This window comes from Idiotropiscis lumnitzeri, chromosome 9 (genome assembly GCF_059441095.1).
Source record: "Idiotropiscis lumnitzeri isolate Australia: NSW breed Sydney's pygmy pipehorse chromosome 9, RoL_Ilum_1.0, whole genome shotgun sequence".
Classification (NCBI taxonomy): domain Eukaryota; kingdom Metazoa; phylum Chordata; class Actinopteri; order Syngnathiformes; family Syngnathidae; genus Idiotropiscis; species Idiotropiscis lumnitzeri.
In genome coordinates, this window is record NC_142399.1 from 5,897,717 (window position 1) to 5,925,615 (window position 27,899).

General features: G+C 42.9%; 1 protein-coding gene across 3 annotated transcripts; it reads left to right on the plus strand.

Annotated features, from left to right (window-relative positions):
* The first annotated feature begins 9 nt into the window (after window positions 1-9).
* Window positions 10-27,547, plus strand: anapc1 (anaphase promoting complex subunit 1). Of its 3 annotated transcripts, none has more exons than XM_088304529.1 (53): window positions 10-189; window positions 4,706-4,945; window positions 5,593-5,757; window positions 5,836-5,878; window positions 6,199-6,296; window positions 6,375-6,457; window positions 6,574-6,647; window positions 6,721-6,866; window positions 7,003-7,160; window positions 8,088-8,219; window positions 8,301-8,504; window positions 8,767-8,871; window positions 8,994-9,084; window positions 9,620-9,685; window positions 9,762-9,899; window positions 10,442-10,585; window positions 11,096-11,156; window positions 12,548-12,603; window positions 12,843-12,974; window positions 13,113-13,187; window positions 14,292-14,414; window positions 14,511-14,671; window positions 16,754-16,845; window positions 16,925-17,073; window positions 17,590-17,668; window positions 18,117-18,147; window positions 18,342-18,418; window positions 18,509-18,687; window positions 18,796-18,882; window positions 18,960-19,099; window positions 19,185-19,303; window positions 19,587-19,717; window positions 19,789-19,929; window positions 20,073-20,225; window positions 20,347-20,428; window positions 20,517-20,608; window positions 20,737-20,871; window positions 20,987-21,069; window positions 21,412-21,490; window positions 21,584-21,658; window positions 21,745-21,800; window positions 22,111-22,258; window positions 22,327-22,523; window positions 23,085-23,171; window positions 23,482-23,599; window positions 24,210-24,287; window positions 24,369-24,436; window positions 24,532-24,670; window positions 25,008-25,094; window positions 25,362-25,457; window positions 25,530-25,719; window positions 26,165-26,296; window positions 26,605-27,547. In XM_088304529.1, exons 2-53 carry the CDS (start codon window positions 4,730-4,732, stop codon window positions 26,736-26,738), a joined length of 5,925 nt encoding a protein of 1,974 aa, XP_088160655.1. In that variant the 5' UTR covers window positions 10-189; window positions 4,706-4,729; the 3' UTR covers window positions 26,739-27,547. The 3 variants fall into 3 exon arrangements, with proteins under 3 accessions (XP_088160655.1, XP_088160656.1, XP_088160657.1); XM_088304530.1 differs by having other exon boundaries at window positions 22,111-22,228; XM_088304531.1 differs by having other exon boundaries at window positions 8,124-8,219.
* The last annotated feature ends 352 nt before the right edge of the window (window positions 27,548-27,899 follow it).

A 27,899-nucleotide genomic window follows, 5' to 3' on the forward strand; every position in this document is an offset into this window, starting at 1 on the left:
AAGCGGAAGGATGCCGCTACAGCAAACATGTCGGCGGTCAATTGAAAAGTTGCCGCTAGTCAAATTTTAGGCATTGGGGTGCGTGTGTATGTTTGTGTTTTATGTTTAAACTCTGCGTTCAAGCCACGTCTTGACACGTTAGATAGACGGGGACTCCAGGATAAGAGCCGGAATATTCGTTATTATCAGGTTCGTGCTTAATCGTAATTCCTGCAGTGTGAATGCAACTGTGAGGCTCCTGTTAGCCGAGTTAGCATGCTCGTGTGGTTCTTGAACGCATCACCGGCTGTTTACGCGCATATAGCTCACCTATTAAAATGCGTATGACACCTCTTAAATGCCTAAAATACCGCGTTGAGTTGCATAACTATAAATTAAAACTAATTTCTAGATTATAGTTTCTGTAAAACTGCATTGGTCATCATGAAAAAGTAATTTTCATTAGTCCTGCGTATGTTGTAGCCAGACTGCTGGAATGTGAAGTCAAGTCAAGTCAAGTCAATTTTATTTGTATAGCCCTTAATCACAGACAGTCTCAAAGGGCTTTACATAGCCACAATCGACATCCCCGATCTTAACCCCCAGGAGGGCAAGGAAAAACTCACAAAACCTCATTAGGGGAAAAGTGAGAAACCTTGAGAAGGGACCACAGATGGGGGAATCCCCCTTCCAGGATGACCAGGCTGCAATGGATGCCAACTGGGCAACATTTGACACATACAATGATGCTATGCAATGATAGATGAGATAATATAAGAGTCAATTGAATGAAGTGCTGCAGGAAGATGACTTCAGTGGAGTGGGTCCTCATCCAGGGCCGTAATATCCATGGCAGCATATCCGAAGATGAGCCTTCGATCTTGTACCGGTCAGTTGGTGTAAATTCAGTACAGCCACTTCCAAGTGAATCGCCATCACCTAATTCGGGGAATTGGGAACAGAAAAGAAAGAACAGAAATAGCAAACAGGCCAACAAGTAGTTCAATGAAGTGCTGAACTATAAGGAAATCAGAAAAGGCGCTGCATGAAGACGACTTCGGCAGAGCAGGTCCCTTCCCGGTTCGTCAGTGCCGTAATCTTCAAAGCATGTCCCCATCACCTAATTCCCAAGCAGGGGAAGGAGGGGGCAGAAAAGAGAAGAAGCGGCAGTAAACAGGCCAACAAATAATTAAATTAGATGCTAAAGTATATAAATAAATTGATCAAATGTCGCGCTGCAGGAAGACGACATCACTGGAACAGGTGCATGCCCAGTTGGTCAATGCCTTAAACTTCCTAGTGGGTCACCGTCACCTAATCCCCCAGCCGGGGGAAAAGGGGGCAGAAAAGAAAACAAAAGAAAAAAAAAAAAAAAAAAAAAAGCGGCAGTAAACAGGCCAACAAATATTTCAGCTAAATGCACAAGAGTATAAATGCGTCTTTAATAGTGTTTTGAACATTTCTACTGAGGTGGCGCCTCTAATATCTGAGGGAAGTGCATTCCAAAGCATTGGTGCCCGAATAGAGAACGCTCTAGAACCTGCGGACTTCTTTTTGGCTCGCGGGATCACTAAAAGACCAGCATTTTGTGAGCGAAGGTTTCGGGACGGAACATATGGTACCACGAGGTCAACGAGATAAGAAGGTGCTAAGCCGTGCAATATTTTAAAAGTAAGTAGCAGAACTTTAAAATCACATCTCAAGTGGACCGGAAGCCAATGCAAATTGGCTAATATCGGGGTAATATGATCAAACTTTCTCGTCTTAGTTAAGAGTCTAGCTGCTGCATTTTGAACTAACTGCAGACTTTTAATACTCGACATGGGGAGACCCGAGAGCAAAGCGTTACAATAGTCGAGGCGAGATGTAACAAACGCATGGATTAAGATTTCCGCGTCACACGTTGATAGAATTGGGCGAATTTTAGCAATGTTACGCAGATGAAAAAACGCAGTTCGAGTAATATTTTTAATGTGCATTTGAAAAGACATAGTTGCGTCAAATATAACACCGAGATTTTTTGTTGAATCCTTTTGGATAATATTACATTTATCGATATTCAGAGTGGTGTCTTTGAAAAGGTACCGATGACGCGCTGGTCCAATGATGAGCATCTCGGTTTTATCTGAGTTAAGACGCAAAAAATTGAAAGACATCCATTGTTTAATTTCGGCAAGGCACGCCTCTAATTTATAGCAGTCGCGGGGATTCGTTATATCCAACGGCATGTATAATTGCGTATCATCAGCGTAACAGTGAAAACTAATGTTATATTTCCGTATAATATCACCAAGCGGTAGCATATAGATGCTAAACAATAGAGGTCCAAGTACCGATCCCTGCGGAACTCCACATATGATCTTACAAATATCCGAAGTCGTATTGCCATGAATTACACGGTGCGTCCTCTCCGACAGATACGAATTAAACCAAGAAAGCGCTGAACCTGAAATGCCAACACACGTTTCAAGGCGTTTTAATAATATGTTATGATCAACGGTATCAAAAGCGGCACTAAGATCGAGTAAGAGTAATATTGATGAGGTGTCGGCGTCCATAGCTATGAGAAGATCATTAGTAACTTTAGCAAGGGCCGTCTCAGTAGAGTGGTCGGCTCTAAAACCCGATTGGAAAGGTTCAAATTGATTATTAACAGTCATATATTCATTAAGTTGTTGCGCTACGACTTTTTCAAGAATTTTTGCAATAAACGGAAGATTTGAAACCGGCCTATAGTTGATGAGACTCTCTGGGTCAAGGTTTGGTTGCTTAAGTAACGGTCGGATAACGGCGGTCCTAAAAGCTGCTGGTACTACACCCGTGGTAAGTGATAGATTAATTATATTTAAAACAGACGGTCCTAGGGTCGTAAACAGTTCTTTAATTAGTTTGCCAGGAAGCGGATCGAGCACACAAGTTGTCGGTTTTGCCGCACTAACCAATTTTGTTAGGCTCTCAAGAGATATTTTTTTAAATTGACATAAGGTTATCGGACAGTTATCAGCCCTAATGTCCCTATTAACACAATTTGTCGCGGAATTCGACGGAATTTTAAGAACAGTGTCTTTAATCTCATCACGAATACATTCTATCTTCTGAGTAAAAAATTGCATAAAATCGTGAGCTGAATAGGAAGAGCTATCCGAGGTTGGTCGCTGTTGCGTTAGCATTGCTACGGTATCAAATAAATATTTAGGATTGTTTTTATGTAAGACAATTAATCTAGAATAATAATTAGTTTTGGCTAAATTAAGCGCTTCTTTGTATATTAGTAAACTATCGCACCATGCCTGACGGAAGACCTCAAGTTTGGTCGCACGCCATTTGCGCTCAAGCTTCCTACAAGATCGTTTCAGTACGCGCGTTTCCTCTGTAAACCACGGAGTAAGCCTCTTTGGACGAGTTTTAGTTTTTAAAGGCGCGACGGAGTCAAGCGCATTTAACAAAGCGACATTAAAGTTGTTTGTGAGATCATCAATCGTACCAATATAATTAGGAAACGAAGCAGTTGCTAAAGGGAGTAGCTCAGAGAGCGCAACGATGGTTGAGGAGCTAATGTTACGGCTGCTATAATTTTGATTATGGTCAGAACGATGACAGTGAGCCAAGACTTCAAATTTGATAAAGTAATGGTCAGATATAGCACTGGTATATGGTAATACAATTATTTTTGAAGATGCTAAGCCTCGGGTTAATACCAAATCTAGCGTATTGCCATTTATATGCGTTGCTTCATTTATTATTTGCGTGAAACCAAACATATCAATGATTGTCCGAAACGCTACCGTAAGTGGTTCCGACGGGAGATTCATATGAATGTTGAAGTCGCCCATGATAAGTATATTATCCGCATGAGTTACTAAATCAGCTACGAATTCAGAAAATTCATCTAAAAAGCCGGAGTAAGAGCCAGGTGGACGATAAAGAACGGCAAGATAAAACGGCAGCTCGGCTGAGGAAGCCACATACAAATGGACATTTAAACCATTTTTTGACTGAATCAATGATGCAAACTCGGTCGGGTGCTTCTTGTTATGACATTAGTTTCCCTACCTTTACTGCCGGTATACTGACTTAATGATGATCTTGTCTAAATTTACTCGCTCCTTTATTTGTTATGAAGTGTGGGTCTGTTTAGTTGACCACAATCCGATCTAAAGTCAACCAACATTATTCAATACTGCTGCTATTTAACTGACATTTCTAAATAATAATGAGTGGGCTTCTACTTGTACATTATTCCATTGTGCTTTCCTGCTATTTGTTCACTGCATAATTTAGTCTCGTTTAAGATAGTTTTTAAAATTGTATTTTGAAAAAGGAATAGAATTTGCACTCTCATAGTAGTATTTGCACCATGCAATGGCAACAAAGTAGACGTTATGGAGACTGTCGCATGTGCATGTGCAAGAATACTTCTGGTGCATTGTTTTCCCGCAAACAAATCATCCATTTATTCTAAGGGTACTAAGTGTTGTTTGATGAGTTCGAAATGGTATGGACGTGCTTTGTGAACATAGTTTGTGGTCGATTTACAGTTGAAATTATTTGTATATCCAAGGGATGTTCGATACCACTTGTCAGATTATTTTGTTGCTTAAGTATCGGTGGCTGGTATTTGCAACCTCCAAGAGAACCCAATACCTTAAAATAAGGTTGATATTGGCCCCATGTATTATTTTGTCGTAAGATCCCAATATATTTCTGAACACAGTTTCATTTTCAGAAATAATGCTGATATCTGGGACTCATGTCGGACGTCGTGTATGAAGAGAAAGCCACGATGATTGCCGCAGGGGAATTGCAGTCGTTTGTCCCGTTTGGCCGTGAGCACTGCAAGAACCACCCCAACGCCTTGAACCTGCAGCTGCGGGAGCTGCAGCCCGCCTCTGAGCTCTGGTCTTCGGATTGCGCCGCCGGCCTGGCCGGCTCCCTGCAGGAGGTCAGCCTGCAGGAGAGGGAGCGGGTAAGACCTTGAATTTTTTACATGCTGCGTCAGATAAAACAGATGAGTTACTGGAAGGCAAACCGTCATCTGGGCTTCAGCATTGATTTGTTTGAACCTAATCACTACTCTTAAGAGCCTACTTGACACATGATGGCAGTTACCACATATACAGCCTTGACCCGCTATATCGCCGCTCATTGTGCTTCTGGGATATTGTTTTTTTTTAAGCAATCCGGTGTCTACAATAAACTCAACAAATGTAATGCCCTCACATGTGGGAAAGGAGAGCCACGGTCGCCAATGTGCCGCGAAACACTGGAGCACACTCAGGCATAAGCTGCATAAACGACGTCACCCACCACTTTATCTGGCCCCTTCTCTTAAAGGGACATGCACAAAAATTATAATTCATACATTATTTATTTTTTGTTCAAATTATTTACAATGTGCTTAAAAATGTTGTTTTAATACCTTTAAAGGTGTTTAAAGCCAGTTGGACGAGTAAAATGATAACAAAAAAAAAAAAATCTATACAGTCCCTTTGGACCACCAATTCTCTCCTACTTTGTTTGTGGATCTTGAACGTATCCCCAAATCTGGCCTGTGCGCTTTGAGTTTGACACTTGCGAATGTAGGGATTCATGGCTGATGTATTTGATTGACAGGAAAGTTGGCAGCTGAGGAAGGGCTGCGATGAAGCCCTGGAACAAGATGTGGAGTTTGAAGAGGAGCTTTACACTGCAGGGAACGTAGTGGTCTGGACCAAGGGCAGCCGGGCGCAGGGTTCAAACGTTTACAAGGCGTTCACCGTAGACAGCCCGGTGGAGCAGGTTAGTCGAGGGTTCATATGAATTTAAAAATAAGAATATCATGGTGACAGAATATATATTTTTCGGTTCTATCTGCAGGCCTTATGGTGTGACTTTGCTGTCCCTCAGGACAAGAAAGACGGTACTGTGTCATTATGTCATACAAGTTCCTTTCGAAAGTAATGCGAAAATTATTTGCCCGTATAATATAGTTACATTGGCCAGCGCTACTGATTCTGAAGGCACAAGGCAGATTAAATTGATGTGACAACAGAATTTTGGTAATTGTAATTTGATTGGAAAAAAACCAAAAAATCTAGCATCCACAAATATATACTTTAACCGTTGTAGCCCAGCAAAATGTAACCAAATGAAGAAGATAGACTGTTGGGATATGGAACAAATATTAGACTTTTGTTTGTCACTGGAAGTCAGTTGCGAAGTCGTGGTTGTGTTTCACAGAAGAAAAGGTGGAGCACACCGTGTGTATCGTGCAGAACGGATGTGTCAACATTCACTCGGTGACCGGCAAGGATTTCCTCTCACCTCTGCCATTCCAGGTGAGACCTGTTGGTTTACCTTTTTAATAATATGTGGGGGGAAAAAAGTGCATGTGTCATCTATTTGTTCTCCCACAGGTGTGCAAAGCCTGGCCGACCAAGTTTGGGCTTTTGCTGGAGCGTAAAATCACAGCAGCTGACGGACAGCTGAGCAACCCCGGGTAAATGCTAACACGTGCACTTCTCACACGAACATGCACACACACACATTAATGTATACATACACACCCTTTTTTTATTGATACATCCTGATACTGAACCGTGTGTTCCTCCACAGCGAGTCTCTTCCCACCTTGTTCAGCATGCTGCATCCAATAGACGAGGTGGCACCAGTGGTGTGCAAACCCGCGGGTGAAATAAATGCGCCGTAGTGAGTGGACCCTCAAAATTTGTTATATTTTAGCGTTCACCATTTGTCTCGCAGGTCCGTTTGACAGCACTCACGTGGCGTACATGTCCGACTCCGGCACAAAGATTGTCTTCACCTGCTGTCGACATTCCATTGTCGTCTCCTACGACAGTGAGCAAGGAACACACTCGGTGTGGAGCCTGCGCAAGGTCACGTGTGAGGTGTGGATTTACGTACTCTAGATATGTAAATGCTCATACTCATTAGTATCCTCCTTCACTCATTCACTCGCATCCTCAATGACTCACGCACACAACAGACGTCATTTAACCTCCAGCCTCTTGCCTCCTCCACCAGGAGCGCTCTACGGTGCTTAGTTGTCTGGCGGAGCCCTTCACTGAACCGCTGGGATTCCTGGCCACGGGCGTTCTTATGTCGCAGCTGCGTAACCACTCCCGCTTGGACTCCCCTTGCGGTAGCAAGACAGCCAGGTTTAATCCCAGTGTTGGAGCAAGGTAGGAGTGTTTGTTCCGAAAAGTGTATGAAAGTCTTTTCGCTGCACACGTGACAATGTCAGAATGCAGCACAGCAGATGAAGTGACACCTCGTGACATTTTTGTCTCCCCGTCGGAAGGTTAGAGATCAATATTGGCGAGCAAGGCGCTGAATCCTAAACTGCTGCCATTAAACCGACTATACGTTGAGAGAAAATTGGAGAAAATGAGGATAACAGCTATTACAGCCGCTTTTCTCCCGGGAGAACTTTCTCTAATTTCCGAGTGTTTTTAGGCGGCATCCATTTTGTGAGGTCAGTCTTACTCATCCTAGAGGTGTTCTAATGGCTTTCTTCCACACCAAACTCATTCAGGGATGCCTTTTAGGACCTAGCTTTATGAAGTTAGAACAGAAAATGACTTCCCCCTATTTGTTCCCACAGACTTGGAAGCACAAAATTGTCCAAAATGTCTTGATAGGGTTTTTCATGGCCTAAATTGGCTCAAACTAACACTTTCTGTGAATTATTTACATGATCTTTATTGTTTTCTTTCACAATCATAATTTACTATAATACAAAATAGAAATAGAGAAATCAAGTTTGCTATTACATTTTTATATATAATTCAATGCAATAAGATTTCAGTCTCCAGTTTTTCATTGTATAGAATGTTCTCATTCGGAAAAAAAAAAAAAATCTCCAAATTAACTTCTCTGTTTTTAATCCACTACAGCCTTATGCATGTAACTGTTTTCATGACAGAGCTTCTCAGGTTGGAGATATGTAGAAGTGCGATTCAAAGACGAGAGACTTTGGACAACCTGTTTTATCGATTCAATTCATTCATTCATTAAAGTGTGTGTCCCAATACAATACATCTTTATTTTTATAGCGCTTGTGGTAATCCTTGTTAGCGGTTTCTTGCTCATGTTGTTCTTGGTGTTAGCGGTGTCGCTGCTGCCAACACCTCTCATCACTACAGCAGTCTACATAGCCACCAGAGCAGAATCCTCATGTCCTCACCATCAATACAAACCCGCATCCATTCCCCGGGTATATCCAAGATGGCCGCTCTCAGGCAAGTTTATTCTATCTATTATTTATTCACAGAAATTACATTGCAAACTCAGTCAACATGCTCCTTTTTCCCCCCACATAGTCGCGACCACTCTCCGGGCATGGCGGCGCCGTCCTTATCGGGCGTGGCTCGCTTCAACACGACCCTCCACGCCTCGTCACCAATGGGCCACCACCACGGCGCGGCACACTCGCCCAACAGCACCATCAATGAGACGGTGCTGGAGCCCATTATCCCAGACCTATGCATGGAGCAGCTGTGGAGCGAGACGGCTGCTTTTCACAGGTTGGAAGCTGGATTTGGTGTAAAAGAGACATTTTTTTTTTTTTTCAGTTCAGATTGGATTTTGAAGTGTTTACTTTTCCTGAAGTGCACACAGTACAGGTAAACTAGGATAGGACACAAATGACACTCTTTTAGACCTGACATTGTATGCGCGTACTTGTAATTATTTTTCAGACTCTTACTAGAATATTATAATAATAAAGAAAACTCCCAGATAAATTACTACAGCTATGTTTGACGATAAATGCACATGTTTTTTCAGCCTGGACCGAGAGATGAGCAGTCAGGCCTCTAAAGTGTTCCTGACCTCTGACCTCTGTGAGAACCACTACCTCTGTTTCCTGGTGGAGTCGCACCAGCAACTCAGGTCCGAGTCAAAACCATTTCAGGTCCCAAAGCATTTCAGGCAGAGAAGCAAGCAAAGTATTGGAGCTACTGTGGTAATTTTTTGTTCTAGACTGACATCCTTTCTTATCTTCGGCCTCTCAGATGCGTGAAATTTATGGAGAGCAATGACACTTCTCAGCTCATCTTCGCCTCTGTGACGAGCATCCCTGCCAAAGATGCGGAGCCTCTGCAGGTGAACGGCCTTGTTTTCATGCAGGCTAATTGAGACCAGGAATATTTGCGCATATTTTTTTCTGAAATAGACAGACCATATATATATATATAAAAAAACATTTAAAATACTTTTACCGCATTCAACACATTTAAAATAAACTTAGGCAATCCTCTTGCTCACATGGCTTTACAAATATTAGCAAAGCGTGCAGCTTCTAGCTGTTAGTCACTCCCACTTGAGGTTTACTTTTAAATTGACACACAAAACTGAAGACAATTCAACATTATGTGTTTAACGTCTAACCGTTCAACGAGACCATATAATTTCATTTCACGAAAGTCTGCCAGCTTCATGCTAATATTTGATGTTATTTCAGCATTGATTAGCTGAAATATTTTAGCAACGGCAGTCAACTCAAAAGTTTTACTTGCCTTTGCGGTTTACTGGAAAAACACATAAAAGCTGATCGCTAAAAACTCTGCAACATGGCAGAGGTGCAATTGATGAACCGACTGTTCACTGTACTTGACTTTATTCCCCCCCCCCCTTGCAGAACATTGATGCCATGCTTGTTTTGGAGGCCTGCGGCAGCCTGGTTCTCTACACGGGCGTCACCCGGGTAAGGACAACAATGAATTTGTCTCCTACATATGGGACCGTCTGTTTATGTTTTGTTTTCTTTCCATCCCTTCAAGGTCAGCCAGGTGTTTGTACCCGGCCTCCTGCCGTCCGCTTTCAGTCTGAACAACCACCGCGTTGGCCTCGACACGCCGCTGGAGCAAGTTAGCACGCCTGCTAATGCCAGTAGCAGGCATTTGCAAAGAATGGATGAGGTTTGTTGCAAAAAATGGCAGGAACAGCAGCTTTTAATGAAATGTACATTTTTTCCTTGTGCGTGTTCTGCTATCAAGCTTGCAATGTCTCTCTAGATTGGTCACAAGAAACACTAAGGCTTCACTGCCTTGTTGTAATAGACCTGTAAGTCCTCTGCTGGATAGAGGCAGAACAGACGCAATATAAAAAATAATTAACAGTCCCCTTTATTTGACATAAAATAAAAATCTGAAAAACAACCCATCTAAAAACGTAAACACAAACATCCGAGTGCACCAAAAAAAATTGTGACTAGTTGAATTTATGAATATCGAATGGTAAATATGCAGGGTCCACTGTATTAATGTAACATGAAGATGTCATCAACAATGACAAGCGGATTTATATATTTTTTTTTTAAAGAATAGGGGGGATGATGGTGTCTCTGTTTTGTCAATTTTCACCTCTTGTGGATTGGGTTGCAACATAGCTCCACTGTGATTAATGTGTTTTTTTTGTTTTGTTTTTGGATGTACCATCATTTCATTATCGACTTCCCCAGGCTACCATGCCCTCGCCAGTTTCCAAAGTAAGGGGTCCAAACATGAAGCACCATGAAGCGTCTTTTTTAGAGGACTACACCTTCCAGCAGACCATGCCCTTCATCCACGCCCTGCGAGACCCCGTCAGCAACCGTGTGACTCTGGTGCGTTTGTGTGGGGTTTTTTAAAAAAAATTTTTTTTTGGGGCCTTTCAGTCATCTAATGAGCACGTTTCCAGCCACTCTGTATAACCACCATTGTTAATTCTGAATCATAGCCGCACCGAGGCTCATTTCCCTCACACGCCATGTTCTACATGCGTGTCTGCAAAGGTTTGATGTGTTGCCTCCGTTCATTGATTCACTGCCCGGTACCTCCAAAGGATAATTGTCTGTCAGTCTTGCTTGCTGCTGCTTCCATTGACAGGCCGCCACTTCATTTTCATCATGAATTAGGCTAGGAAAAAATGAAAGTGGTGTAACCCCGCGGAGGAGTTCAGTGTTACTTTGAATAGCAATTCTAGAATGACCATACACTATGTATACTATGCCTCTTTTATTTGAATAGAATAATTTTATTTTTGACTCTCTTAAGGAACCAATGTTGTTGTTTTGCTCTGCTTAAGCAATGTATGTAAAACAACGAATTTAATAATAATTTGTATGTTTCTTTAGGAACTAAGTAATGGTACCATGCTGAGAATCTCCATCCCGGACATTGCTATCTCTGAGCTGGGTAAGCTTTATTTCTTGCATGCGGATTCTTTTATAGAGCACATACGGTATCTTCTAAATATATTCAAATAATATGAACAAGTAATACGCTGTAATAAAAACTGCTTCTCCAAAGGTTGAGAGTGCTGTATTTCCAACCAAAATGCAAAGAAAAGTCATTTGTGAGGTCTTTATAATTCCAATTTTCTATTAATGTAACAGATATTGGACTAAAGTTACTAGTATTATGAAAAAAAATATATATTATGATTATAATGCATTAATTAGTTAACCAGTGGGTTTTGTCCTTGTTTTTTCCCCCTGCTCCTGTACTCTCCGTCCAGTTGTGAAATTTAATCAATAAACACAAACGACTCTTGTTTGTGTCGTGACTTGAAATGAACATTCTATTAGTCCACTAAGCTCATTCAAATTTTATTATTAGTGCACGCACACATGCAGCAGCCACAATCATCACTACTTTAATCCAATAAATTGAAATAAATTGCGTAGGAATGATGTAGTTCATGTAAACGTGACACACGACGGACGTCACTATCATTTCGCCCCATGGAGGTAACTGGTGTATGCATGCTGATGTATTCAAAACCTGCTTTTGGTCAGACACGCACACATGCACACCCACAGTGTACTGGCTGAGTCAGAACAGTCGGGTCCTGGAAATTAGGTTTGAGACGTGCCCTACGTTATTACTGTGACAAATTGAGGATGCCATTACAATTTACACAAACACGCTGCTGTAATCATAACAACAGATGACGAAAAGTTCTAATTTAAGAGGCAAACTAAACATTTCAACCTGAAACCTGTGCCTTTGTGTCCAGTTCACGTGGTGAGGCATGTGTGTTTTTCCAGACCTGCAAAAAGTACAGTACATGGGCTGGAGCCTGCTATTACAGGATGATGTTAAACACACGCCTCATTATCAGCGCTGATTCATCCCCATTTGGAGAGCTATGTGCTGCATTGGTGATGCTGACAAACTTGAGCTCGGCGGAATCCGCAGATTTTAAGTCAATATTTCATGCTATGTTTGCGCCTAATTACAAGGGCCTCATATGCTTCAACCTTTTTTTAGTCTGTGCCCATTATTTAATAATCAATCTTGGAGATAAGACTTTCACCTGTCCCTAATGAAATAGCATTTGTCTGCCTCGCCGCTGACCTTTTCAATCAGTATGTCCAATGGAGATATTCTCGTCGACGACGAATGGGATTGGTTAAAATCAATTACCCGTGTAGCGCTGGCTCTTGTTTAATTTCCTTTAAGGTCTTTGCTGTTGGGCAAAGGATGGTCATTTTCTCTGGTTTACTAATGGCTATTTTCAAAGTTAAGAGAGGTTCTAATGTTGTGCCTCTTCTTACGTTTCTCTTCTCATTGTTTTGATTTAGTGAGGAAATGTCTTCAGGCCATCCGTTTCATTCTGCCAAAGGAAGCCGCCATGAAGGTTTGTGGACACTTTTGATCATCGCACCTGTTAGTTTCATTGAAAACACCCTTTATAGGCATAAAACAATATTTTGCATAAATGTCTGACAGTGCAAACTGTTCCCCATGTTGCCAGCCCGTTTTAGTCCATTTTGACTGATCTTTAAAGACCCACAGCTGTGTTCTGTCACGATATGAGCACCAAAGCTACCAAACAATGTGAAGAATTTTGGCTTTATTGTCATGTTTCACGTGTAGGTTCTGGTGAAGTGGTACACCATCTACAACGCCCCCGGCGGTACCAGCGCCCACAGCGAGTGGAACATGTTTGTCACGTGCTTCATGAAGCTGATGGGCTATAACACGGAGCGCCTGACCTGGACACGAAATGTGAGTTATTGTTTTTTTTTTTTTTCCCCCAATTAAAACCAAGGAGTGCTAATTTTCATTTGAAATAGCGATTCTCATGATTAATTATGACTTGAAATAGTGACTCTCACACGCCCTGTGCTCCCCTCACCCCTCCAGCTGAATTTTGAAGTGCCGCTCTCGCCGGTGATTGCGGCCAAGAAAGCTCGTCCCTGTGATGGAGGCTCTGATGAGGTGCGTGACTAATAATGAACAATGCTTTGTTAAACAGGTGCACTTTAATAAATAAATAATACATCTTTTTCCAGTAGTTCAATTAAAAAAATGGAATGTATTGTATAGATTCACAACAGTGACGAGGGTCGAAATCACTTTTGATAATCATTTTTTTTCAATTTAAGATCAATTTTCTAATTTAAAAAAAATGTTCTTATTTTTTTTTTTATATAAGCCACAGTTATTCCTTAAATTCATATTGTGCAAAAAAAAAAAGTTTCAGTTTAAATTTACCGGTAATAGTTCTGAATGCGTTGTATGGTCATTTTATGAAGCTAAATTGAGAAAAAAAGATAAAACAGACAAATAACATGCCTGATATTATAAATATCATATATTCTAGGTAATATTTTCAAGCTTATAGGCAATTTCTCCCGGCAGTTGCTCACCATAACAAAACATTCATTTCTGGTTTTGGTCCAGTTTAGCTGTGCAGCGTCGCGAATAAGACACATTAAATTATTGTTAAACACATTTTTTTGTGCAAAACCGACTTCATTCTTTAGAAGCTCACTGACCTGAACTCTCACAAGATATACAGAGGCCATGAAAGTCAGAACCTTGTTTAATTTACTCCAACTGTTTGTTCTCATTTGTTTGTGTCCCCTTCAGAGCAGAACATCACTGTCAAAAGTCAATCCGCCGGGGGCTCAGACTGTGCTGTGTTCTTTCTGTGTGTGTTCTTCTTCATGTGTGCGTGTGTATGTGTGTGTGTTTGAGAGGCACATGAGTCACAGAAATTCGGAAAACATCGTGTTGACCTCATGGTTTTTGTCTAGAAAGTTTCTCCCTCAGGATTGTTGCCTTTCTGAGATTATTGACAAATTTTCAGACTCCAAAAAATCTTTGGATGGATTTGCATTCTGTTTAAAAGTTCCAATTTATCCCATCTGATTCATTTAAAAAAAAAAAAAAATGCCACACATAAGTTGGGAATTGTGTCATTTGACTGTAAAAAAGTACTACGACACTTTCTCATTCCTGTTTTAATTATGTCAAATAATTAACTCCCGGTAATCAAAACCGTGTGTGTGCGTGTGTGTATGCCTGTTTCCTGTTTAGGACTGGGAATACTTGCTGGGATGTCATTACCACCGCCAGATGGACTCCCACTGTGTCGACAGACCAGCGGACTGCAGTGGCTTGAACGCGAGCGTCATCACCGACGAAGAGGACCTCTCGTCGGTCTGCGACCAAACTTATCACGAAAGAGCCGGGACGAGTCGAGAAACATTTCGAAAGTGTTCGATTTACCCGCTGTGTCCCATGTGTGATTTCCAGGCATTGCCCCCCTCCAGCACCTTGGACAACACGGCACCACTCTTTGCTCACATTCCGGCCCTCTTCTACGTTCTCCACCTGCTGTACCAGGAGCTGCTGCTCAACGAGCTGCACCGAGAGAGGGCCTCGTCCCTGGTGTGTCTTCTGCAGCAGCTTGCCAGGTAACCGCCAGCCTGTCTCCGTGTGCGATGATGAAAGTCGCCTTTTTTCTCCATAAAATTGTGTATTAATCATCCAATCTGACAAACATAAAAAGTTCATTTAGAGGAGGTTATTGTTCAATTTGTGCTTCTTCGGAGCATTTAGGGACTCCATCTACACTTATGAGCTTCTTATCTCAGGCTGATTGGTATTGAGAGCTGGGCACCTTCACACATGTTCACAATCAGCATGCGGCAGAATTCGAAACAAAGAAAAGCACTCCAAAAACAAAATGCATTCCCACAATGCCTCCGTTGACATTTGGATTGAATGTTGGTCAGTTGAACAGTTAAGTCAAATAAAATGCCACGCTTATTTCGTTGTTGAGTTTCTGGTGGCAAACGTCGGCGCTGGACAATTACGCTGAAGAGCGCTTTTGCCTCCCACTCCGCGTTGTCTGTCATTGTCACCAATCATGGCGCTCACTTAACCTTTGCGAGTTTGTTTCTCCACACGCAGAAGAGGCCTGATTGCACGCCGGTCTTTGCGGGGAAGCAACGTGGCAGGAGTACAGTCAGGACAAATATTTTAACCCATGACCGGATGGATACAGTGGAAAGAAAAAGTGTTCACACACCTGCTCAAATGGCAGCTTTTTCATATTTAAAAAAAAAAACATGATAATAAATAACTTGAATACTTTACATACATTGTGACTTGTAACCTGCACTATTCCATCGACTTCAAAAGAAATATTTTTCGAGAGGGGGTTACAAAAATAAACTGAGGAAATATGGTTGCACCCTCTTAGATCTGGGATGTCGCTGTGTTTACAATTAACAGTCTTGTATTATATTTAAAATTTACTTTGTTTTTTGAGAGCTGTGTAAACCCTCGGGAGGTCTGTCAGCTCTTTTGTTGGTTCTGCTCAGTTTTTTTTTTTTATTGCATCTCTTTTTTTTTTTTTTCTTCATTGCTCCCTTTTAAAGTCACCCAGTTGGATAAATGGACATTCAGAGCTGTGTGGGAGGAAGTGCTCATGCTAAATTAAAAACTATTGATTACGTGGCGTTAAACAAAGGGAATGTGTCTGACTCAGAATGCATGTACCGTAATTACCACTCCACAACAAAGCCGAATGTCACTGGGTGAGAGGAGAACCCATTTTTGTCCTGGTTTTTAAACACGCTTGTGTAGCCACATAAACGAAAGCAGTGAGCACGAGCACGTTTCTTACAGTGTACTTGTCCCGGGGCCTTTGTGTTTCTTCAAAAAGCTGCTGAAATCATCATCCTGTAGGTCAGCTGTCATCTTGCAGCACTCGGGCCTCCTCCTCGTCTTTCTCCTCCTCTTCTTGCACTCGTTGCATGAAGATGAAGGGACGGCAGGTGAAATATTTATAGCACGGCGAGTGACACAACAATTATCTTGAGAGTGGCAAACGGACCATGCTGGGGGTTTGATGTACGGCTGCGTGGCCACGTGTCCCGTGATGCCATTCATTGCACGTAGAAATAATCACACAGTGGCTGCTTTTGAGCAATTCTAGGCTCTATGTGCATAATCTTTTCAATTATCATTATTAATATTTTTTAATTATTTTATACTTTTTATTGGATAAATAATTAAATCCAATTAAAAAAAAAATCCATTCTTCCATCTATTCAATTGCAGGAGACAAACAACCAACCTCACTCACTATCACACCTGGGGACAATTTAGAGTGTTCAATCAACCTACCATGCATGTTTTTGGGATGTGGGATGAACCCGGTGTATCCGGATAAAACCCACGCGGGCACGGGGAGAACATGCAAGTGAACTTTGAGGCGGACACGCTAACCAGTCAACCACTGTGCCGCCCAAAAATAATACTATTCAATTTTCTTTTTTTTTTTTATTTAACCTTGATTTCAACTAGGAAAAACCTAAGGTTACAAATCTGTTTTTCAAGACTCTCTTGACCATGACAGGTAGCGTCACAGTTTTAAAAAAAAAAAAGGGGGGAAAAAATGAATAATTTTACCTTTTCTCGTTTTACAAATTTTAACAATTTTTTTTTCTGGCATATTCTGAGTAATGTAAACAAAACTTTCCTCGCAGAGATTTGCAGTTGGAGGACTATGTCGATCTCTACTGGAGAGACTACCCTTCGTTAATCAACGGATTCACTGAGAGCTGCCACATCGGCCAGTGTAGGATTTCAGAATTCAACCGTTAGAACCATTCGGGGTGCAGAAATTGCTACTTTTCACACTTCTTATCTGTTGTCAGCTCTGATTGGTCAGATGCAGGATCTGTCCTTTCTACGAACGGAACCTCCCTGCATCTTCAGCTGGCTCAGTAGCTGCCTCCGAGGGGAGGAGGTCCCACCTTTCCCCTACCTGCCCGGTGTCTGCCACAGGGTCCGGCTGTTGGTTCTGGTATGTCATTTAACAAAATAAAACATAGGTGTACAAATAGGAAAAGAGTGATGAATGTATTTGTACATGCTAAGGGTTTGAGTGTGTGAGGGCAAAGAGTTCTCTGCGTGCGTGTGTGAATTGCATGAAGAGCGATAATCGGTGGGGAAGTGCGCACATAATTTGCCAGTGCAGCAATCGGGTTCAACCTTTGATTCATCCAGCAAGGACCATAACCTTCCTCGTTATGTACAAAGTGAGGCGAACTCGTTTCACTTTTTTTATGCATTTATTTTGTGGTGCGTTATATTCTTAACTCAACTATGAGCTTCCTGTCAGGAATTTGCACATTCGCCACGTCTTTATTCCCAACTGCTGTACTTTTGGCAATATTTAAAATGTCTCAAATGTTGTTTTTTTTTACCTGTCGGGTCACATGCTTAGGTTTTGAAGTTAACATGGTCGTTGACTGTTATAGTGTTTAATTGCTGTAGTAACCATTCCTTTGCTCTGTACATAATTTCTTTGCATCATCAGAGTTACGCTCTCTACATCAGCCGTGACGACCAAGCCACCACATCCAATGTGTCCAAGTACCTGGTGAAACTCTCTGCAGGTTTGTGTGTAGCCAACATGTCAACCATTGTGCGTCTGTCTGCGTGTGTGTGTGTGTTTTATCGACGCGCAGCCTTTATTACCTGTCAACCCCTGCACATTGGCTCAGGAAGCAAAAATAAAGGCGTGTGATGCAATGAGTTTGCTTTGAAAGGGATACTGTGATGATGACAGATCCTTGCGGGTATTTGATGGGCTGTTGAGAATCGCTGACAAAAGATTTGGCGTTGATTTGTATGTAGTGTGACCGCATCCTGGGTTTTCTTTTTTGATCCCCCAAATGCCATCACCTCCCAACATAGGAACAATCGAGCATTGAACATGCCATTTGCGCACCCTTGTTTTCAATTTGCACTCGCTGAATGCAAGCAAAACACCAGAGCCGTGGATGTCTGATGATGGTGCTCATTATTGATCCCCTTTGTCTTTCTCTGTCTTTCCATCCTCAGGCCAAAAGACCACTGACCCGCAGTGCAGAAGGTGAATCTGCTCGCAGTGCATTTATTCTATTAAACATCATAAATCACTCAATGATGATAAATCCTTTTTGGCAGTTAAAGACGCATTCAAACATAAATCGCATGAGACCCGGTTGTTAATTCATTCGCGTATTTGTTTTGATTCATTATAAATAACGAAATGTATTTATTACGTTTTGTTTGTCTGTATTCCAGACAGACGAGTGAGAATCAAGTCAAGTCGGGCAGTGACAGTCTGGCTGAGCAGCTCGTGGTCTGGCTTACCTCGCAAGGTAAACATCTTTTTATCGCTTTTGTCTCATTTTCTTTGGGGATTCTGTTGTTCCCGGACATAGATTGTTGCTTTGCATTCTGCGGTTCAGGGTTCACCCTCAAGGACCTGGAGTCGGTCCCCTTTGGCGTGGCTCTGCCAATCCGAGATGCTATCTACTACTGCCGGGAGCAGCCCTGCGCCGATTGGTCAGAGGAGGTTTGCTCGCTCATTGGCCGGCAGGACCGCACCAGACAGGCCCATAACATGACCCTGTCAAAAAGCAAAGCTGTGAGTATAAATATGAGTTAGTGTCATCATTAGCATGGCGTAAATACTCCATACGCTGACTGTTTGATTCGGTTGCGTGCATGTGCGTGCGTGCGTGCGTGTGTCCAGTCTGTGGGTTCTAGTTTGTCCTTGGAGCCTTCCGCAACCACAGAGGCTGATGAGGAGGAGGACGGAATGTCGGACATCATCCAGGAGGTACCCCCGCATCATTGAGCGTAGAACCCGCCCACAAAATATCATTTGAAGCAAATGTTATCTCACGCACTCAATAGGTCACGGGACTGATCTGGAGTCAGGATCTGAGGGTCCAGGAGGTCCGGAGACTCCTGCAGAGCTCCAAGCCAGTCCGGGTCTGCGTCGTTCAGCTCCCAGAGGTCTCAGACCATGAGTACATAGAGGAGAAAGAGAACAAGTGTGTCACATTTCCCCGTGTCAGCAATAATCTCTTTGCTTTCGTCCATATTAACACATTCTTCATCACCTTATTCCTTTTCCAGACTCCTTCAGCTGTGTCAAAGAACAATGTCCCTCCCAGTGGGAAGGGGTCTCTTCACTCTGTTCTCCTACCAGCCAGTACCCACGGAACTTTTACCCATCCCTAAACTCAACCTCACAGGTGATGAACTGCAGTGAATCCACACTATTCGGGACCAAGTCCTGATGTGAATAGCAATAATGCGCCCTCCTCAAAATTTGTATGATCCTGATTTGTCTGGCGTCAGTTGCTGTGTTATGGTAGCTTTGTGTTGGACCTCCTTGCGCATAAATCCAGGCAACGTTTCCGCCGGTGGAACGGAAACAGAAAGGACCTCGCAAACATAAGAAGATGCTTCAGCCAAAATGCTGATTTATTTTGGTATTACCGCTTATGTGATCCTGCATGTTTCTATGTGGCCCAGGTCGCGCCCCGCCCAGAAACACCATGGTCGACCTGAACAGTGGGAACATTGATGTTCCTGCCAACATGCCCAGCTGGCCCAGCTTCCACAACGGCGTGGCTGCTGGACTCAAGATAGCCCCCGCGTCGCAGGCCAGTCTCCACACCAGGGCTGTGACGTGTTCTCGTGACTAAACAAACCGACCCTCCGCTTTTGTGTTCAGGTGGACTCGGCTTGGATCGTTTACAACAAGAACAAGAACCAAGAGATGGCCAATGAGCACGCAGGCTTCCTCATGGCGCTGGGCCTTAACGGGCACCTCACGAAGCTTGGGACACTCAACATACATGACTACCTAACTAAGGTGCACATGACTCTTGTGTATATTGCATCCGATTGTCACAGCACTTGACCTTTTCCACATTTCGTTACGTCACTCCCTTATTTGAAGAAAAAAAAAAACAAAAAACATAGCTCAACAACTCAAGTGGAGTCTGTCTTTGTCAGGGACATGAGATGACCAGCATCGGGCTCCTACTGGGCGTGGCAGCGGCCCGACTGGGCACCATGGACGTGTCGACCACCCGCCTGCTCAGCATACACATCCCCGCCCTGCTTCCTCCCACCTCCACCGAGCTGGATGTTCCACACAACATTCAGGTATTACTGGCACACATGAATGATGCTAACGATTTTCTGCTCCAGAGTGGAGTTCTTTGAGCCCCGCGTTTTAAAATGATCCGGTATTTGTTTTGAAAACACTTTTCCGTCCAATCTATAGGTTGCTTCAGTTATTGGCATTGGGCTTGTGTACCAGGGAACAGGACACAGACACATTGCTGAAGTTCTTCAATCAGAAATAGGTGAGTATCCATTTGTTAATTGTATTACCACGTCATTAACACCAGCTGCGTGCGGTAAATGTTTTTTGTATATGCGTACTTGCTTCAGGGCGACCGCCGGGTCCGGAGATGGAATATTGCACTGACAGGGAGTCCTATTCCCTCGCTGCGGGATTAGCTCTCGGAATGGTTTGCCTCGGGGTAAGGCACATTGTAACATATGACTTGGAATGGAATCGAATGAAAGCCAATGCATGGATGCGTACATTCAAATATGTTGCTAAATCACTGCTTTTACTCCTTACATAATTTACTGTCCTCCCGTGCAGCAAGGCAGCAACCTGATTGGGATGAGCGACCTGAACGTCCCGGAGCAGCTGTATCAGTACATGGTTGGGGGCCACCGAAGGGCCCCGGTCGGAGCCAGCAGAGAGAGACACAAGTCTCCCAGCTACCAGATCAAGGTACGCTAAATGGATTACAACCTGTCAAGATATTGCACTCTTGAACTGCACTCGTTTTCATCATCGCTTTGCATAGTTAGCATACTGTCTGAATTGAATGAATGGTTGTTTCCAGGAGGGTGACACTATCAATGTGGATGTGACCTGTCCCGGGGCCACACTGGCCCTTGCCATGATCTATTTGAAGACCAACAACCGGTAAGGAAAGTGGCCACTGTAGTCTGATTGGTGTTGCACGCTCGCTTTCAACCATAATGTGACAAGTGGATGTTAAGTGTTAATTCTTTCTTTTGGTGATTATTCACAGAGAAATTGAGGAAACTGTTGAAAAAATGTGGGAATTAATAATTAATAATCCTAATCCCATTGGGCGGAGTCTACCGCCCTGCTGGTATTGTGTTTGGCAAAAAATGCACCGAAAGTGTTGTAGCTGTCGCAGTGCATCGGCATCTTTACCATATCGTAGTCCATGCTCATCGTTTCTGTTCATTGGCGAGTGTGCGGCAGAGAGGAGCCTATTAACATTTTGTGGTCTGCCAGGTCCATCGCTGACTGGCTGAAGCCTCCAGATACTTGGTTCCTGTTGGATTTCATCAAGCCTGAGTTTCTTCTACTCAGGGTTAGTTCGTGCAGCATGTGCAATCATTTTTTTTTTTTTTTTGCCCCGATGTCCCCCTCCAATAACTGTCCATCCTCTCCTTGCTCCTTCAAGACCCTGGCCAGATGCATCATCATGTGGGATGACATCCTTCCAAATACAGAATGGGTCAAAAGTAACGTGCCTCAGGTGAAAAAAAAACACACAAATAGGTGACATTTATTCATTAGTTTTTATTTGAACCATTCTTAAATGTATGATTTTTTTTCATACAGATCATGAGGGGAAATCATTTGGACTCACCAGAAAACATCAACTTGGAAACATGGATGTGAGTTTCTGTCTTTACACAACAATTGCCTGCTATTATATTTGTAGGTGGGTGATATGGACCGAGTTCTACTACTGCTATTGTACAACCTTAAAAACAAATGAGATTAAAAGATGAGACTTAAAGATGTGATTTTTTTTTTTTTTGCACCTACAAGCACATAGAGAAGACTCTCCCTAACTTACCTTCTCCTTGACATACGAAACGTGTCTCTCAGTTGAGATGCCGCTACAGCATACTTCCTTGATACCAATATACCACTGATTATAATGTTCTCCACATTTCCACGGTGATATTTCCCACCTCTCAGCCAAGTGCAGGACTACATCACAGCTGGAGCTTGTATGGCGCTTGGCCTGCGCTTCGCCGGTTCCGCCAACTCGGATGCTTTCGAGTGCCTCTACGACTTCGCCAAGAGCTTCATGAAGGTTATGTCCTTCTACGGTACAGCCACCGTGGTAAGTCTTTTCTCATGTAATCATCACATTGCGTTTGTGTCCACCACCATCCGCTGTGGTTCCTACAGGAGCCGGGTTGCTATAACATACAGACGGCGCTGTCCATGATTCTGCTGTCCATGTCCATGGTGATGTCCGGCACAGGCAACCTGAAGGTGTTGCAGCTCTGCCGCTTCCTACACTACCGCACCGGCGGCGAGATGAACTACGGTTTTCACATGGCTCATCACATGGCGCTCGGAATGCTTTTCCTCGGAGGGGGGAGGTGAGACGGGAGCACACGCAAGATGTCAAGAACAGTGCTACGCCGCTGTTCGAACCGCCACTATTTGATGGGTGTAGGGACTCAGCGGTAGAATTTCAATAATTGATGCCCCTCCCAAAAAAAACTATATTATACGATAATTTGTTGGCAAGGGATAACGTTCTCATTGTGTGTGTGTTTTTCCATTGATGATCTATCCAAAAAGAACATTACTCTCAGTTAATAGCAACAAGCCTTTAAATGACAATTAATAATCGTCACGTCACGCGTGAGAGTGACGTTTATTGTCTGACCCCCTTATCCTCCACCTCCCTTCTTTTAATCATAATAATGGCTCCTTTAGTTAAAGTACACACTTAAAACAGCTGCCGCTATTATGACAGAGAGGCTGTATAGTGGCTTTTGACGCCACGAGTTATTATCAAAACAAAATGAGCGAGCAGTGGTCCTGCTCAAATGGGATGTGTACACTTCCTGTGCCGATTTTTGTTTTGTAGCACGTGCACATTTGTGGCAAGAATCATGGTCACCTTTTTGGGGGGTTTTGTATTTCTATACCAGGTTCAGCTTGAGCACCTCCAATTCAGCCATCGCCGCTCTGTTGTGTGCCCTCTATCCTCACTTCCCCTCACACAGTACAGACAACCGGTGAGAATAACACACCAATCATTACAAAAAACAAAAACAAAGCAGCACTCAAATAGATAAACTTTTGTTTCCTGTAATATCCATTTTCAACCCTAGGGGGTGCTATAGCCAGAATATCCCCCCAAATTTTACATTTTAAATTTGAGTTTCTGCATGTCCAAGGCAAACGAAATAAAATCGACTTCATGTTGACAAATTCCACATGTTCACACTGATATGCATTTTAAAAACAATTTCTCAAAGCCTCACAAATATTCCAGATGTGTTTTACAATAACTGTTTTTGAATTTTTTCTGTCTTCATCCTACAGCTATCACTTGCAGGCACTGCGGCATCTCATTGTGCTGGCCGCCGAGAGCCGCCTGCTGATCCCGGTCGACGTGGACTCCCTCAAGCCTTGCTACGCCCTGCTGGAGGTCACCTACAAGGTAAAAGAGAGCATCGTTTAAGTTTTTGATTCATTTCTACCACGTCATTGTACCTACTTCCTCTTTGTGGTTGCACGTCCGTGGTGGCACTTCCTCAAAGGTGAGCAAATAATGTGCATCGTACGCTGGTTTCACTTCATCCACTAAACTGCCACTAACTCCGCCCCTTTATCAGTTGACACTGAGAAAAATGGCTCATTACGTAAAACGTTGCTGTTTTGTTGCTGCAGCCACCTTTTTTTGTTTGTCCAGTTGCGGTGCATTAAAACCGGTACGTTTGCATTGCTTGGCTTTTTTCCCCATTCACTTGGGTCTTATTTCCTTACATGCGCAAAATAATCAGGTCACTAACAGGTTCTTTTTAGTGCATGTCGAGTTTTCAAGCTCTGTTACTAAAGTGTCAGGATCAGTCATAGCATTATTGCTGTTGTTTAATATTACACACAAATATCCACTGTAAGATAATAATGCTCATTTATAATTGACGTGCATATTCAGTTGCTGCGGATTCAGTTTTCAGTGGTTTACTACAACATTGCATCATACAGAGACGTCATTTTTAATATTTCGGGTACCTGGTGAAACACTAATCTTATGGCTGTCATTTCAGAAAACCGAGTGGTACGACGAGACCACGGTGGAGCTGATGGCTCCCAGTATGCTGCCTGAGCTGCACCTCCTCAAGCGGGTAAAAAAAAAATATACACCTCACCTCTGGGTCTATATTATTTAACATTGTGCCCATCGTCCACTCGTGATGTCCTGGCAGGTTCGAGTGAAGGGTCCTCGTTATTGGGAGCTTTCGATTGACCTGATTAAAGAAGTGCAGCATCTCAAGTGAGGAAGCCACTTAAAAAAAACAACTCTAAACTAAACAGTTGCTTTCCCCGAAGGGCTGGTTGAACGTGTTTATTTGGTGGCCCGCCACTCAGGTCCGTCCTGTCCCGGGACGGCGTGTTGTACGTGAAACTGCGAGCGGGACAGTTGCCCTACAAGGACGACCCTCAGGGCTGGAAGAGCTTGCTGGGCTCTGCCGTCAACCAGCGCAGCTCTGGAGTCAGCACCTTTAAGGTCATTTTGTCAGACTATTGAAGTCCACTCGCCGTCGAAATGATAAATTCGAGCATTTTCATTGCAAAACAAACCTACACCGTAGCGTTAATACTCGCTGCGCACAATGGGCAAGGAGAGCGCCACTGCCAACTAGTGGAGAGGATGTGCAATTTAAAAAAAAAAGCATGTTCCCCACCGAAATGCATGCCAACTAAATTTTGTTTAGTTCTGTTATTCATGATTACCCAATACTCCAAATTTGAAAATGTTGGTTCTACAGGATTACATCATTTATCTATTTTTACACATCCCAAATGTCGCTAATTGCTCGTCGTGTGTGTGTGTGTGTGTGCAGCTCGAGGCCATCTCCACCTTCACCTCGGAGCCAGCCCTGCTCTCCTTCGCCGAGTTCTTCTGTAAGACGTCAGATGTGATGAAGCATGTGAGTTGACGCCGTTTCCCCCGCAAGCAGGTGCTTGCAAGGTAGTTTTGTCTGCACTGGCATCATCCTCATGGTGGTGCTAGAGATAAACTGCGCTGGTTTATGCTCACTGAGCTTCACCAGAAGCATGTAGCGCCCTAATGTGTGGAAATAATTTCGACACACGTCAACGATTCTGATGATGATATTCATGAAGTATTACTGTAGTGGTGCAATTTTGGTGTAAAACGTAACATGAGGACATGAAACTGCGGGATATCTCCGCAGCGAGAGGAGACGGTGGCACTGTTCTCAGCCATGTTGTACGAGTGTGTGACGCAGGAATGTCCGGAGATGCTGCCCACGTACGTCGCTATCGAGCAGGTAAACGCATTGACTCGCCCTGTGGTCCGACATCGATCGCAGCAGGTCCCTAATAGAGTCTCGCCGCTTTAGGCGGTAGGCGCTCTTTGCCGTGGCGAGCTGCAGCACAGCTTCGCTCTGTGGCAGATGCGTCTGGTGGTGGAGCTTTGGGACAGCAGGGTGCTCCGGCATCCTGGCAACTGCCGCGACGCTCTGCTTTCCTCGGAGTTCTTACCCGTCATGAAGTACAAGGTGGACGTGGCGCTGAAAAGCTGGCTTAAAGGTAAATTGCTCAAATGGCTTAAGAGGTGGAACGGTGCTACCTTTATGTGCTATGTGGTTATTTTTTTCAAATTTCTAATTTTAGTAAATGCACCAACCCCACCCCCTTCGTTTATAGAACAAGCAAATGACAATAACAAAACAAGTTTTGCTTTTCTTCCCCTTTGGAAATTTGCCTTATTTCTCCTGATGTCAACCGGCCTTGAAAATGCGACATTAAACTTGCTTAATCATGAGGAATTATTTTCCTTATAATCCATACTTGATCTTACCTCAATCTTCTCATAACAGCAATACTAACGTCATTCACAAAGAAAAATAACCCCTCAGGGTTTGTCGGCCGTTTTTAACAGTTCTTATTTATTTAGTTATTTTTCATTGGCAAATCAGTTGAATTCTTGGATGTGCAAAGAAACTTTTATGTGCATTTTTTTTTTTTCTTCCAGACAACAGCTCAGCGTTGAGGTCCTACATTCGCAGCAGGTCTCTCTCGGGTGGTTCCCGGTCTCCCATGTTGGCCTGCTTCCTGGTCTACCACTCGGTCCCCTGTCTCAGGAACAAACTCGCGCAGCTTCAAGGTAGAAAATTGTTGATGGATGCTCTGAGTTGCTGCCAAGTTGGAAAAAAATTTAGAGTGGGGGCAACATAATGGAAATGACCTCGCCGAGTTGTGACATCACAGTTGCTCACAGACGCTTTGTCAGAAGTGGCCAGTAAAAAAAAAGATATGGTGTGAAATGCGGAAAAACCGGAGTGATTAAAAAAAATGAAACATTTTTTTTAAAAATGTCAGTAATTGGGGTTTCGTCTGTATTTCTATACAAACACTTCTTAAAGCAAATGTCCGCAAAATTTTCCCTTAAAATGTCATCCTTTCCCCTTCTAGGCTGCACTTCACTCAAGCACTTGTTGTCCAGCAGCAGCCGATTGGGAATCCCACTCAGAGACCTGCTCTGGCTCGCTCCGGTCCTGCTGGAGGCCGAAACGGGGCCACAGATGCGACTGTTGCTCGGACGTTGAACCTTGAGTTCTCTCAAAGCCTTATTCTGCGTTCCGACCGCAGACAGACAGGATGGCCTTTCTGCGTGTGTTACAGGTAACCTCGGAGGAAATCCTTTTGGGAATACGGACTTAGTTTCTTCCCATTTGTAATATAATGTTTCTATGGAGTTTTTTTTTTTTTGTGTAAAATTTAATGTTTTTGACCAGAGAGGAAAATGAAGAGCACGCATGCAGTTTATTTTTGTATTTGCTCTCATTGACTCCTTGGAAGAATGCCAGTTTTTATTGTGAATAAAAAAATGTATTCCTACATACAAGATGTTAGGGGTTTAGAGCTTTCAGGTGAAATTTCATGAAGAATCTAAATGCAACTGTAAACTTTACAAGTGAACTTCATTTGACCTCTAAACTTTGAATCGTCAGACTGTTCAACATTTCAGTGCTTTTAACATTTGAGAAATTGGCCATTCAGCTCCTTGTGAGACAACAGCATATTCGTTACAAGTACTGAAATGATTGCCAGTGGTCTTGTGCATTCAAAATTTGACACGAGGTCAAATTAAGTTGACTTGTAATGGTCATAAGTGCATTTTAGGTTAATCGGATGACTCACCCGAAAGACCAATTTGTGTTTGTGTTTGGTTGCCAATGTTTGATGACAGTCATTCAAAGGTTGAGCCAATAATGAAAAACAGGACGGCGGCTTCAGGGTGTCCAAACACACGACAGGACTCACATTTTTTTAGTGACTCACCCAAGTTTGATTTTCATATGTTGCTGACGTCAATAAATGAAAAAGATGGCACGTCAATATTTATTTCATGGAATTCATTTGTTGGGCCGTGTAATGCGTCATTTGTATTTGCATTTATACACACTTAGAAAAACACAAATTTCTATAAACTCCCTCCAGGCTGTTCGTCTTTAAATTCTTATTTGAATAAAACATATTTACAAAAGCAAAACTCCTGTATGGTAGCAAATGCCAAATTGAGGTTACACTTATCAAAAACAATCGTAAAACCACACTTTTTGGAAAAAGATAAAAATCCCCAACTCTAAACAAGGTTAGATACCATTTAAAAAGTATGCAATAAAAATTGTAATTAACTTTTTTTTGGAGGGGGGGGGGTATATGACTTTTTTTGTGTAAATAATAATCTCACATTTGTTTCATTG

Excerpts from the sequence above, each read along its gene's own strand:
- anapc1 (XM_088304529.1), top strand. The coding sequence starts at position 4,730 with ATGTCGGACGTCGTGTATGAAGAGAAAGCCACGATGATTGCCGCAGGG. Across the intron at positions 5,879-6,198 it reads CCCTCAGGACAAGAAAGACG|AAGAAAAGGTGGAGCACACC; the intron begins GTACTGTGTCAT and ends TGTGTTTCACAG. Across the intron at positions 24,437-24,531 it reads AAAGAAGTGCAGCATCTCAA|GTCCGTCCTGTCCCGGGACG; the intron begins GTGAGGAAGCCA and ends CCCGCCACTCAG.